This window comes from Ascaphus truei, chromosome 20, assembly GCF_040206685.1.
Source record: "Ascaphus truei isolate aAscTru1 chromosome 20, aAscTru1.hap1, whole genome shotgun sequence".
Taxonomy (NCBI): domain Eukaryota; kingdom Metazoa; phylum Chordata; class Amphibia; order Anura; family Ascaphidae; genus Ascaphus; species Ascaphus truei.
Window position 1 is genome coordinate 26,338,263 of NC_134502.1, and position 15,192 is coordinate 26,353,454.

At 47.7% G+C, this 15,192-nt stretch overlaps 1 protein-coding gene across 3 annotated transcripts in view; it reads right to left on the minus strand.

The window, feature by feature from the left end:
• TSPAN16 (tetraspanin 16) overlaps positions 1-15,192 on the minus strand; it is an 18,527-nt gene continuing 3,335 nt past the window's right edge. Inside the window, exons 2-9 of one of the 3 annotated variants that reach the window (XM_075577549.1) lie at positions 14,665-14,785; positions 12,640-12,837; positions 11,448-11,522; positions 8,082-8,186; positions 6,258-6,410; positions 2,108-2,191; positions 424-687; positions 1-123 (exon numbers count right to left, since the gene is read on the minus strand). In XM_075577549.1, the coding sequence (XP_075433664.1) occupies positions 640-687; positions 2,108-2,191; positions 6,258-6,410; positions 8,082-8,186; positions 11,448-11,522; positions 12,640-12,837; positions 14,665-14,785 (784 nt within the window). In that variant the 3' untranslated portion in view covers positions 1-123; positions 424-639. Of the gene's footprint in view, positions 124-204; positions 688-2,107; positions 2,192-6,257; positions 6,411-8,081; positions 8,187-11,447; positions 11,523-12,639; positions 12,838-14,664; positions 14,786-15,192 lie in introns of those variants that run through there. The other 2 variants (XM_075577550.1, XM_075577551.1) reach the window with 2 other exon arrangements.

A 15,192-nucleotide genomic window follows, 5' to 3' on the forward strand; every position in this document is an offset into this window, starting at 1 on the left:
TAATAAAACTATTTGTAATTTTAATGACACTAATTTAAAGCTGGGCAATTCTAACAGTAATATTGTCCCATGCTTCTGAATTCTAACAAAGAGGGTAAAAGCTTAACAATACTCAAATAAAACCTTAATGCTTTAACAATACTCAAATAAAATCTTAATGCTTTAACAATACTCAAATAAAATCTTAATGCTTTAACAATACTCAAATAAAATCTTAATGCTTTAACAATACTCAAATAAAATCTTAATATTCTAACAATACTCAAATAAAACCTTAATGCTTTAACAATACTCAAATAAAATCTTAATGCTTTAACAATACTCAAATAAAATCTTAATGCTTTAACAATACTCAAATAAAATCTTAATGCTTTAACAATACTCAAATAAAATCTTAATATTCTAACAATACTCAAATAAAACCTTAATGCTTTAACAATACTCAAATAAAATCCTCCACGTTAACATTACAGTTTTCGACCCTTCTGCATGGTATTAACGCTGGAGCTCGACCTCTTCACCCGCCCTGCCCGCCGCTCACACGACGGACGAGGAGACGGCGCCGGAATTAATCGGGCGCCTGTGGCGAGGCCTGCGCGGCGGGGAGAGAGCAGAGCGGGACGCCCGCGGGGCGCCTCCCTACCCAAGCTTCACGAACAACACCAGCGCTACGATGAGGGACGCCATCTGCAAGGGGAAGAGAGGCACGGGTTTAACCCTTAAATACTCGGGAAACGTCGTTTGCTGGCTCGTGTGACAGATATTTTATTATAATAGTAATAATAATAATAATAATAAATGTAGTTAATAAAGTGTCAAATATAAAGAATTTTATCAGAAAAAAAAGGAGGAAAATTATTTTACTTCAAAACAATATTAAAAATAAATACTGTTGATTAAAAGGTGAGATCCTGAGTAATATCTGTGTATTATACAGCACCTTTCTATTACAGTTACACACGGAGCAGCCACCTCTGGGGCGGGATCCTGAGTAATACCTGTGTATTATACAGCACCTTTCTATTACAGTTACACACGGAGCAGCCACCTCTGGGGCGGGATCCTGAGTAATACCTGTGTATTATACAGCACCTTTCTATTACAGTTACACACGGAGCAGCCACCTCTGGGGCGGGATCCTGAGTAATATCTGTGTATTATACAGCGCCTTTCTATTACAGTTACACACGGAGCAGCCACCTCTGGGGCGGGATCCTGAGTAATATCTGTGTATTATACAGCGCCTTTCTATTACAGTTACACGGTGCAGCCACCTCTGGGGCGGGATCCTGAGTAATATCTGTGTATTATACAGCGCCTTTCTATTACAGTTATACACGGTGCAGCCACCTCTGGGGCGGGATCCTGAGTAATATCTGTGTATTATACAGCGCCTTTCTATTACAGTTACACACGGTGCAGCCACCTCTGGGGCGGGATCCTGAGTAATACCTGTGTATTATACAGCGCCTTTCTATTACAGTTAAACACGGTGCAGCCACCTCTGGGGCGGGATCCTGAGTAATATCTGTGTATTATACAACGCCTTTCTATTACAGTTATACACTGTGCAGCCACCTCTGGGACGGGATCCTGAATAATATCTGTGTATTATACAGCGCCTTTCTATTACAGTTATACACGGTGCAGCCACCTCTGGGGCGGGATCCTGAGTAATATCTGTGTATTATACAGCGCCTTTCTATTACAGTTATACACGGTGCAGCCACCTCTGGGACGGGATCCTGAGTAATATCTGTGTATTATACAGCGCCTTTCTATTACAGTTATACACGGTGCAGCCACCTCTGGGGCAGGATCCTGAGTAATATCTGTGTATTATACAGCACCTTTCTATTACAGTTATATACGGTGCAGCCACCTCTGGGGCGGGATCCTGAGTAATATCTGTGTATTATACAGCGCCTTTCTATTACAGTTATATACGGTGCAGCCACCTCTGGGGCGGGATCCTGAGTAATATCTGTGTATTATACAGCGCCTTTCTATTACAGTTATACACGGTGCAGCCACCTCTGGGGCGGGATCCTGAGTACTGTAATATGTTGGAATTATGTGCTCCATTATACAGGTGCCTGTGTCTCACCTCTATACCTGTCACGCCGGCCGCCACTAGGCCGATTATCTTGCTGTTCTTTTGCAACACCTGAAGCATAACTGGAAAACAGCCCTGAGTGAGGAGGTCATTATCATACATGTTAGCTGCTATGAATGGAAAGCGCTCACTAACATAACAACTTCTACACCTGTTTGTAACCCATTAAACATGTCCCTGTCATTAGGTCACTTCGCCCCTATGTGGGACTGACCCTTTAACCCATTACACACGTCCCTGTCATTAGGTCACTTCGCCCCTACGTGGGACTGACCCTTTAACCCATTAAATACGTCCCTGTCATTAGGTCAATTTGCCCCTACGTGGGACTGACCCTTCAACCCATTACACACGTCCCTGTCATTAGGTCACTTTGCCCCTACGTGGGACTGTCCCTTTAACCCATTAAACATGTCCCTGTCATTAGGTCACTTTGCCCCTACGGGGGACTGACCCTTTAACCCATTAACCCCGTCCCTGTCATTAGGTCACTTTGCACCTACGTGGGACTGACCCTTTAACCCATTAAATACGTCCCTGTCATTAGGTCACTTTGCCCCTACGTGGGACTGACCGTTTAACCCATTAAACACGTCCCCGTCATGAGGTCACTTTGCCCCTACGTGGGACTGACCCTTTAACCCATTAAATACGCCGCTGTTATTAGGTCACTTGGCTCCTACGTGGGACTGACCCTTTAACCCATTACACACGTCACTGTCAGGTCACTTTGCTCCTACGTGGGACTGACCCTTTAACCCATTAAACAAGTCCCTGTCATTAGGTCACTTTGCTGCTACGTGGGACTGACCCTTTAACCCATTACACACGTCCCTGTCATTAGGTCACTTTGCCCCAACGTGGGACTGACCCTTTAACCCATTACATACGTCCCTGTCATTAGGTCACTTTGCCCCTACGTGGGACTGACCCTTTAACCCATTAAACACGTCCCTGTCATTAGGTCACTTTGCCCCTACTTCGGACTGTCCCTTTAACCCGTTAAACACGTCCCTGTCATTAGGTCACTTTGCCCCTACGTGGGGCTGACCCTTTAACCCATTAACCACGTCCCTGTCATTAGGTCACTTTGCACCTACGTGGGACTGACCCTTTAACCCATTAAATACGTCCCTGTCATTAGGTCACTTTGCCCCTACGTGGGGCTGACCCTTTAACCCATTAAACACGTCCCTGTCATTAGGTCACTTTGCCCCTACATGGGACTGACCCTTTAACCCATTAAACACGTCCCTGTCATTAGGTCACTTTGCTGCTACGTGGGACTGACCCTTTAACCCATTAAACACGCCGCTGTCATTAGGTCACTTTGCTCCTACGTAGGACTGACCCTTTAACCTATTACACACGTCACTGTCATTAGGTCACTTTGCTGCTACGTGGGACTGACCCTTTAACCCATTAAACACGTCCCTGTCATTAGGTCACTTTGCCCCTACGTGGGACTGACCCTTTAACCCATTACACACGTCCCTGTCATTAGGTCACTTTGCCCCTACGTGGGACTGACCCTTTAACCCATTAAACAAGTCCCTGTCATTAAGTCACTTTGCTCCTACGTGGGACTGACCCTTTAACCCATTAAACACGTCCCTGTCATTAGGTCACTTTGCTCCAACGTGGGACTGACCCTTTAACCCATTACCCACGTCCCTGTCATTAGGTCACTTTGCCCCTACGTGGTACTGACCCTTTAACCCATTAAACACGTCCCTATCTTTAGGTCACTTTGCCCCTACGTGGGACTGACCCTTTAACCAATTACACATGTCCCTGTCATTAGGTCACTCTGCCCCTACGTGGGACTGACCCTTTAACCCATTACACACGTCCCTGTCATTAGGTCACTTTGCCCCTACGTGGGACTGACCCTTTAACCCATTACACACATCCCTGTCATTAGGTCAATTTGCTCCTACGTGGGACTGACCCTTTAACCCATTACACACTCCCCTGTCATTAGGTCACTTTGCTCCTACGTGGGACTGACCCTTTAACCCATTACACACGTCCCTGTCATTAGGTCACTTTGCTCCTACGTGGGACTGACCCTTTAACCCATTACACACTCCCCTGTCATTAGGTCACTTTGCTCCTACGTGGGACTGACCATTTAACCCATTACACACGTCCCTGTCATTAGGTCACTTTGCTCCTACGTGGGACTGACCCTTTAACCCATTACACACGTCCCTGTCATTAGGTCACTTTGCCCCTACGTGGGACTGACCCTTTAACCCATTACACACATCCCTGTCATTAGGTCAATTTGCTCCTACGTGGGACTGACCCTTTAACCCATTACACACTCCCCTGTCATTAGGTCACTTTGCTCCTACGTGGGACTGACCCTTTAACCCATTACACACTCCCCTGTCATTAGGTCACTTTGCTCCTACGTGGGACTGACCATTTAACCCATTACACACGTCCCTGTCATTAGGTCACTTTGCTCCTACGTGGGACTGACCCTTTAACCCATTACACACGTCCCTGTCATTAGGTCACTTTGCTCCTACGTGGGTCTGATCCTTTAACCCATTACACACGTCCCTGTCATTAGGTCACTCTGCCCCTACGTGGGACTGACCCTTTAACCCATTACACACGTCCCTGTCATTATGTCACTTTGCTCCTACGTGGGACTGACCCTTTAACCCATTACACACGTCCCTGTCATTAGGTCACTTTGCTGCTACGTGGGACTGACCCTTTAACCCATTAAACAAGTCCCTGTCATTAGGTCACTTTGCTGCTACGTGGGACTGACCCTTTAACCCATTAAACACGTCCCTGTCATTAGGTCACTTTGCCCCTACGTGGGACTGACCCTTTAACCCATTACACACGTCCCTGTCATTAGGTCACTTTGCCCCTACGTGGGACTGACCCTTTAACCCATTAAACAAGTCCCTGTCATTAGGTCACTTTGCTCCTACGTGGGACTGACCCTTTAACCCATTAAACACGTCCCTGTCATTAGGTCACTTTGCTCCAACGTGGGACTGACCCTTTAACCCATTACCCACGTCCCTGTCATTAGGTCACTTTGCCCCTACGTGGTACTGACCCTTTAACCCATTAAACACGTCCCTATCTTTAGGTCACTTTGCCCCTACGTGGGACTGACCCTTTAACCAATTACACATGTCCCTGTCATTAGGTCACTTTGCCCCTACGTGGGACTGACCCTTTAACCCATTACACACGTCCCTGTCATTAGGTCACTTTGCTCCTACGTGGGACTGTCCCTTTAACCCATTAAACACGTCCCTGTCATTAGGTCACTTTGCCCCTACGTGGGACTGACCCTTTAACCCATTACACACGCCCCTGTCATTAGGTCACTTTGCTCCTACGTGGGACTGACCCTTTAACCCATTACACACGTCCCTGTCATTAGGTCACTTTGCTCCTACGTGGGTCTGATCCTTTAACCCATTACACACGTCCCTGTCATTAGGTCACTCTGCCCCTACGTGGGACTGACCCTTTAACCCATTACACACGTCCCTGTCATTATGTCACTTTGCTCCTACGTGGGACTGACCCTTTAACCCATTACACACGTCCCTGTCATTAGGTCACTTTGCTCCTACGTGGGACTGACCCTTTAACCCATTACACATGTCCCTGTCATTAGGTCACTTTGCTCCTACGTGGGTCTGATCCTTTAACCCATTACACACGTCCCTGTCATTAGGTCACTCTGCCCCTACGTGGGACTGACCCTTTAACCCATTACACACGTCCCTGTCATTAGGTCACTTTGCTCCTAAATGGGACTGACCCTTTAACCCATTACACACGTCCCTGTCATTTGGTCACTTTGCTCCTACTGTACGTGGGACTGATCCTTTAACCCATTACACACGTCCCCGTCATTAGGTCACTTTGCTCCTACATGGGACTGACCCTTTAACCCATTACACACGTCCCTGTCATTTGGTCACTTTGCTCCTACTGTACGTGGGACTGATCCTTTAACCCATTACACACGTCCCCGTCATTAGGTCACTTTGCCCCTACATGGGACTGACCCTTTAACCCATTACACACGTCTCTGTCATTAGGTCTCTTTGCCCCTACGTGGGACTGAGGGTTTAGCCCATAAACTCGCCTTGGTATGGATGATGGTGTCAGACGGAGTAATGCCGTCGCACTCGCTTTCGGTCGGCTTCTTGCAGCAGGCTGGGGGGTACTTTAAACCGGTTTTATCACGGAAAGCGGAGTTGTTAAAATCCGTGTAATTGGAGAAACCGCAGCAAGAAAACTTAAGAGCAAAAAAAAAAAAAAGGACAGTGAACGAGAGAAATAAGTGAGGGACGTGAAGTTATTTGTACTAGATTCGTTTAAACCCACCTCAACCACTATACCACACCTCCACCCAGACTGACACCTTATAACTACACCACACCTCCACCCAGACTGACACCTTATAACTACACCACACCTCCACCCAGACAGGCACCTTATAACTATACCACACCTCCACCCAGACTGACACCTTATAACTACACCACACCTCCACCCAGACTGACACCTTATAACTACACCACACCTCCACCCAGACTGACACCTTATAACTACACCACACCTCCACCCAGACTGACACCATATAACTATACCACACCTTCACCCAGACTAACACCTTATAACTACACCACCCCTCCACCCAGACTAACACCTTATAACTACACCACCCCTCCACACAGACTGACACTGTATAACTACACCAAACCTCCACCCAGACTGACACCTTATAACTACAAGAAAACTCCACCCAGACTGACACCTTATATCTATACGAAACATCCACCCAGACAAACACCTTATAACTACACCACACCTCCACCAAGACTGACACCTTATAAATACACCACACCTCCACCCAGACAGGCACCTTATAACTATACCACACCTCCACCCAGACTGACACCTTATAACTACACCACACCTCCACCCAGACTGACACCTTATAACTACACCACACCTCCACCCAGACTGACACCTTATAACTACACCACACCTCCACCCAGACTGACACCATATAACTATACCACACCTTCACCCAGACTAACACCTTATAACTACACCACCCCTCCACCCAGACTGACACCTTATAACTACACCACACCTCCACCCAGACTGACACCTTATAACTACACCACACCTCCACCCAGACTGACACCATATAACTATACCACACCTTCACCCAGACTAACACCTTATAACTACACCACCCCTCCACCCAGACTAACACCTTATAACTACACCACCCCTCCACACAGACTGACACTGTATAACTACACCAAACCTCCACCCAGACTGACACCTTATAACTACAAGAAAACTCCACCCAGACTGACACCTTATATCTATACGAAACATCCACCCAGACAAACACCTTATAACTACACCACACCTCCACCAAGACTGACACCTTATAAATACACGACACCTCCATCCAGACTGACACCTTATAACTACACCAAACCTCCACCCAGACTGACACCTTATAACTACACCAAACCTCCACCCAGACTGTCACCTTATAACTACACCAAACCTCCACCCAGACTAACACCTTATAACTACGCCAAACCTTCACCCAAACTGACACCTTATAACTACACCCCACCTCCAGCTAGACTGACACCACTACACCAAACCTCCACCCAGACTGACACCTTATAACTACACCACACCTCCACCCAGACTGACATCTTCTAACCACACCAAACCTCCACTCAGACTGACACATTAACCACTACAGTACACCTCCACTCAGACTGACACATTAACCACTACAGTACACCTCCACTCAGACTGACACATTAACCACTACAGTACACCTCCACTCAGACTGACACTTTATAACTACACCCCACCTCCCCTCTCTCCCCCACACACCAGGACTCGGTAAGGGAATGTGCCTGCTCACATAATCCATGATGGTGTTCCATCCTTGAGACACTATTCCTTTCGTGTCGTTGGTGTACTGCTCTTTCAAGGACTTTAGGGCTTTGTCTTTCAGAATACTCTCTGCCTTAAACATGGGAAACACAGCATGGTGTCAAACAAATAAGCTCTGCTTATATAAAAGGGTGGATTTGAACCGGATGGGAATCGGGAGACCCCCTGAGCCAAACGCCACTATTTTCAACTCTGGGGGCTCACCGATTCTCGAGATACTGGTGAAGTTACCGTGTTTAAATCACTCTTAGGGGGAACACTCGTAGCTGCCATATTTCAGGCCAATAGAAAGCTCTAACTTCATCAGGGGCATTTCCTAAAAATCAGGATGCAACACCAGTAACTTCTCCAGCAAGTATTCCCGGTAACCGGTGGGCCCCCGGAGATGAAAATAACACGGTTCGTCTCGGGAAGGCCTATCGGTCCCCAATCCTGTTAGTTAGGGTGGATTCCTTCCTTCGCAGACTCTATGGCCAGGGTTCACTAAGCGCTGATGCTTTGCATGGCAGCTAACGCCCGTTTGCCCTGCGTCGGCCATGTAGTGAATCCCACATTACATTATCCATTTATAAATCCTGTCTTTTTGGGTTTCTTAGAATTCCCCTGAGAAATGCTGGGCTCTTTCAGCTTGTATAACATGAACACACGTGTCATACTTAAGGCTGAGGGAGTAGCGGAGTGGCAAGAACATGGTCTTTGAAGTGGGTTGACACTTTGGGCAAGTCACTTCATCTCGTAATGACCCAACACTGAAATTACATTACAATTAAAACATTTTAAAAAAATCATTTCATCTATTTTTTCACAAAATATATAATCATCATAATCCTCTTCTCCAGCCCGTGTCTCCCCACTGCTGGATGAAGCCTCCTCAGTGATCTCCCAGGTCCTGCAGTTACAGCCTCTCTTCTCCACGTCACTCCCACACATTCCCTCATCCCATCCTCTCCAGCCCGTGTCTCCCCACTGCTGGATGAAGCCTCCCCAGTGATCTCCCAGGTCCTGCGGTTACAGCCTCTCTTCTCCACGTCACTCCCACACATTCCCTCATCCCATCCTCTCCAGCCCGTGTCTCCCCACTGCTGGATGAAGCCTCCTCAGTGATCTCCCAGGTCCTGCGGTTACAGCCTCTCTTCTCCACGTCACTCCCACACATTCCCTCATCCCATCCTCTCCTGCTCGTGTCTCCCCACTGCTGGATGAAGCCTCCCCAGTGATCTCCCAGGTCCTGCGCTTACAGCCTATCTTCTCCACGTCGCTCCCACACATACCCTCATCCCATCCTCTCCAGCCCGTGTCTCCCCACTACTGCATGAAGCCTCCCCAGTGATCTCCCAGGTACTGCGGTTACAGCCTCTCTTCTCCACGTCGCTCCCACACATTCCCTCATCCCATCCTCTCCTGCCCGTGTCTCCCCACTGCTGGATGAAGCCTCCCCAGTGATCTCCCAGGTACTGCGGTTACTGCCTCTTCTCCACGTCGCTCCCACACATGTTCCCATCTCATCCTCCTATCTTACTTTGGGTCGTTGTCATGGTATTTTCATCTCTCTTGGATTCATTGAGTTTCATCTTTGTCCAACGATGGTAATTTTTTCTTGCGATATGTCTGACCCACCGCCATTTTCATTTCTTCACCCGCGTGATGTCAGACTTTTGCTTGGTTTCGAACCAATTCATTATTTTTCCTGTCTCTTCAGGTAATACCCAGCATGCATCTCTCCATACTTCTTTGTGTTGTCTGAAGCTTCTGAATTATCTTCACATTTAGGCTCGAAGTTTCACATCCATACGTGAGTGCGGGCAGGATACACAAGTCAAACCCATACGTGAGCGCGGGCAGGATATACGAGTCAAACCCATACATGAGCACGGGCAGGATACATGGGTCACATCCATACGTGAGTGTGGGCAGGATACAGGTCACACCCATACGTGAGCGCGGGCAGGATACACGGGTCACATCCATACGTGAGCACGCGGGCCGGATACACGGTCACATCCATACGTGATCGCGGGCAGGATACACGAGTCAAACCCTTTCCACTTAAGAAGCCGTTGAAGATTGTCTTGTTTCTTCAAAACTCACGTCCATCCCGTCTTCATTCTCCTGTTGATTGAATTCGAAAGGTGCCCATCCATTGTTACTCGCCGGCCAAGGTAGACGTAGTCTTCGACTTGTTCGAGTTCTGTTCCATTTATTTCGACCTTCGTAAACTTGACACATTAATTGAACATCACTTTGGTCTCGCTGAGATTCATACGGAAACCCACCTTCTTATTTCTTCAGTCTTCGGACTTGTCGTAGGAGACTGAAGAGTTCCCCGTTGATTTTGATTTCCTTTTCTTCCCAATGTAATGTCCTGCAAAATTCTTCAAGTATCGCTATGAAAAGCTTTGGTGGCGCGGTGTCTCCCTGCCGCACTCTGTTTCTGATCCTTATCTTTCTTTTATCTTCAGGTGATATCATGGTTGATATTTTAAGGAACTTTTACATGAATGCCATATCAATGTCTCTACCCTGATGAAAGTCACATAGCCGACCAAAACGTTGGTGTCCCTTTTGGACGATAATACAAAACGTTTTTCATCCCCGTACCCAGTTTGTTGTGTCTTCTCTCCAGGCTTCTTGCCGGGTGATGTATACCAGGGGTGCGCAACGTGGGGGGTGTGGCGGTAACAACGGACCCGCGGTTCCCCCGAAGGCATTTCAATTAAATGCCGGGGATCGTGTGAGGTCTCTGTAACTTCACTTACCTTGCCTTCCAGCGATGCGTCGTCGTGGTAACCCGGCGTCATATGACGCCGCGGGTTCACGTGACGTCACAAGACCCCGCTGCGTCATTTGACGCCGGAGGCAAGCGGGGGGGGGGGGGTGAGCAGGGGTCAAGAGCAGGCAGGGGGACAAAAAGAAAACTTTGAGCACCCCTGATGTATACCGTGTGTGTGTATGGATGTGTGTGTGCATGGATGTGTGTGTGTATGGATGTCTGTTTGTATATTTCTGGAAGTGATTAAGCAGTTGCTTTTTCATTTATTTCATACACTATATTATATATATTTTGTATATCTCTTTCTTAAAGGTTTTATTCACATATACATGTATTTTTTCTTCGATTTTTGTTATGATGGAAGTGTTTGAGATGTTACTTTAGTACCAGCTACTCATTTTGAATATGTTCTTTTTCATACGGCCTGTGGCATGTTGCGAAGGTATTTTTCGCCGGCTTTTCTTCCTTTATACAGGGACTGTGCCTACAAAGTGCTGTGTACAGCCCAGCAGACGCTGTCAGCGCCATACAATATAAGAAACCAATATACTTTTTATTGCTTACCACTTCAGAGTAGACTAGAGCTAGAACAGCACATGCTACTTCAGCAATAAACAGAGCCAGCAATATCAGCAAAAACTGTGTGAAGACATAATAACCGGTTAGAAGCACGTTAAAAAACACAGAGGGGAAACAAACCGAATTCTGCTGGTTGTGAAGTCTCTCAGGGGTCAGTCCCTCCTAGGGGCAAAGTGTACTAATGGCAGGGACATGGTTAAGGGGTCAGTCCCTCCTAGGGGCAAAGTGTACTAATGGCAGTGACATGGTTAAGGGGTCAGTCCCTCCTAGGGGCAAAGTGTACTAATGGCAGTGACATGGTTAAGGGGTCAGTCCCTCCTAGGGGCAAAGTGTACTAATGGCAGTTACATGGTTAAGGGGTCAGTCTCTCCTAGGGGCAAAGTGTACTAATGGCAGTGACATGATTAATGGGTCAGTCCCTCCTAGGGGCAAAGTGTACTAATGGCAGTGACGTGGTTAAGGGGTCAGTCCCTCCTAGGGACAAAGTGTACTAATGGCAGTGACATGGTTAAGGGGTCAGTCTCTCCTAGGGGCAAAGTGTACTAACGGCAGTGACGTGGTTAAGGGGTCAGTCCCTCCTAGGGGCAAAGTGTACTAATGGCAGTGACCTGGTTAAGGGGGCCTCAAGGGCCACCAACAGGTCAGGATTTAACAATATCCCTGCTTCAGCACAGGTGGCTCAGTCGAAGAAGTACTGAAGCAGGGATATCCCCAATACCTGGCCTGTTGGTGGCCCTTGAGAACTGGAGTTGGCCAGTCTTCCATTGAGCCACCTGTACTGAAGCAGGGATATCCTTAAAACCTGACCAGCTCGTGTCCCTTGAGGACTGGAGCTGCCTTCCCCTGCTCAAGACCAGTGGAAGACTGAGCCACTCTGTGCTGAAGCAGAGATATCCCTAATACATGGCCTGATCGTGGGCCCTTGAGGACTGGAGTTGCCCACCCCTGCTCTAGACCAGTGGAAGACTGAGCCACCTGTGCTGAAGCAGGGATATCCCTAATACATGGCCTGATCGTGGGCCCTTGAGGCCTGGAGTTGCCCACCCCTGCTCTAGACCAGTGGAAGACTGAGCCACCTGTGCTGAAGCAGGGATATCCCTACTACATGGCCTGCTGGTGGCCGGTGAGGGCTGGCGTTGGCCACCCCTGCGTTAATGGCGGCGCTGGCCTCGCTCACAGTCATTAGTAAGCAGCGGCTCTCCCTGATGGCGCCGCAGCAGGCGATGAACCCCAGGAGCGCCAGGAGGCAGCCGGCCACGATGCAGAAGTAGGCCACGTTTATGAAATGCATGGACTGAACCCCGATGATCTTCACGAAGGAGACGCCGGCGAAAATAATCCACAAACCCACGCCTAAGAGCAGGCATCCGCCAATCTGGGGGGAGAGAGGTGGGAGGGGGAGGGGGGAGAGAGAGGTCGGAGGGGGGAGAGAGATTGAGAGAGGGAGGGAGAAATTGAGGGAAATGGGATGGGGGGGAGAAATTAGATGGGATGAGGGGGAGAGATGGAATGGGGGGGAGATTGTGTAGAGGGAGAGGGGGTTGGCCCGGTATTAAAGGGGTTGCACCCTATATGGCCACCCCCTGACCTCACCAGGGAGGCAAGGGGTTAACTGGACTGCGGTCCAGGAAGGTGGTTTATACCTTGTCATGTCATGAAAATGTATGTTCCCCTGTTCCATTATAATCCTGTATTTTAATGTTTTAAAGTGCATTTCTGTATCTCCAGTTCTGGAGGTCGCAGAGAGTTGATATTTGGCCAATGTGTGGAGTCACTGTAGGCATTAAGAACTGGCAAATTTCGACCCACTGAGCCCACCAGAATGGAACTTATTAATATGTGTAGATATGAAAGTATATACAGTATGCATGGTATTTTGGATCTGCTCTGGAAATGCAGACCATCTGCTATGCTAATAGGTCATGAAGGGCAGTCGGCTGATTGAGCCTAAGCACCGTGATCAAAAGTTAACTGCCTGATTGTTTACACTAAGTACTAATCAACAGATCAAGTACTAATCAACAGATTCTGCCACTCTAATTGTTACCTGAGGGTGGAGAATCATCAAACTGGAGTGGTTTGTAAGTGTTATGTCTACACCTACAAACAATGCAGATACTTCATTTGGTAGACTGGTCGTTGCCCCTGACTTAATTATGGGGCTACCCATAGAGTCCCAGTACACATGAGCTAATTAGATGGGGGGCATGGGTTAATCTGTGTCTCCACGTTAGGGATTGGATACAGATAATTGTTCACCAATAGTCTGTATTCAATGTTAAGAATAGGGTTACACAGGTATATAAACTGTGTCAACCCTACAGTTTTTAGTTCTTCTTCTGATACCATCTTGAATGTCACAGGACTGCTGGAGAATTGCTAGCTGATACTTCTCCATTCCCCCACCCTAAGTAAGTGTTACCTTCTTGTCTGTTAATTGTACTATATTGCTGTGTTCACCTTATTGAAGGAATAAATTATATTTTATTATATCTAAGCCTCGTTCAGTTCAACCCAGATATTTGGTGTTCATTATATCTTGTCATAAGCTACCGTGACAGATTGATTGAGAGAGGGAGGGAGAAATTGAGGGAAATGGGGTGGGGGGGGGAAATTAGATGGGATGGGGGGAGAGATGGGATACGGGGTGAGTGATAGAGAGACTGAGGGAGATGTGATGAGGGAGAGATGGGAGTGGGAGAGATTGAGGGAGATGGGAGTGATAGAGAGACTCAGGGAGATGTGATGAGGGAGAGATGGGAGTGGGAGAGATTGAGGGAGATGGGAGTGATAGAGAGACTGAGGGAGATGTGATGAGGGAGAGATGGGAGTGGGAGAGATTGAGGGAGATAGGATGGGGAGAGAGATGGTAGTTGGAGGAGAGAGATTGAGGGAGATGGGATTGGGGGGGAGAGTGATAGAAATTGAGGGAGATGGGATGGGGGGGAGAAAGGGAAGGGACGAGATAGAGGGAGAGTGATAGAGAGAGGGAAGGGAGACAAGAGAGATGGGAGAAAGTAGAGAGATGGAGAGATTGAGGGGAAAAGATGTGGGAGAGAAGAAAGGGATGAGTGAGATAGAATTGGAGGTGAAGAGAGAGAGGGGGGAACGAGGGAGCAGGAGAGTAAAGTGACCTAATGACAGCGACGTGTTAAATGGGTTAAAGGGTCTCCGTCTGGTTAGCCGGGGTGCCGGGACTCACGAATATGAGGCCGTTGATTAAGAACATGGTGTATTTCAGGAACGCGTAGATATTGTGCAGGCCGGAGGAGCGGACGGCAGCATGACCATCCATTTTATAATCCCGGGGGGCAGCAAAGAGGCTGAAGAAGAGACGGGGCACGGATTATATATATATATATATATATATATATATATATATATATATAAAATATAAAGAGGAGGTCGCAGGATATACAGGTTATACATATGTATATTAGAAAATAAAGTGTGTGTGGCGCTGTATGTGAACTGTGCTCAATCTTAATATGTCAGTGGTGACAAAGGGAAAAGGTGATCGCAAAATATTATGAACATATCTTAAAATCAAAGTGAACAAATGTTAAATAGACAGACTTATAAAACTCTGCACCAATAAGGCTGCGTCCAGGGTGACTCCAGCCGGACGGAGGTGCGCTGAGGCTGAGGGAAAGCGGGTGCTTTCCCTGGCCTTAGCCCGCGCGCCGTGCGGGGGCGTGTCGGCGGGGGGGCCTGTGACGTCACGGAGCTG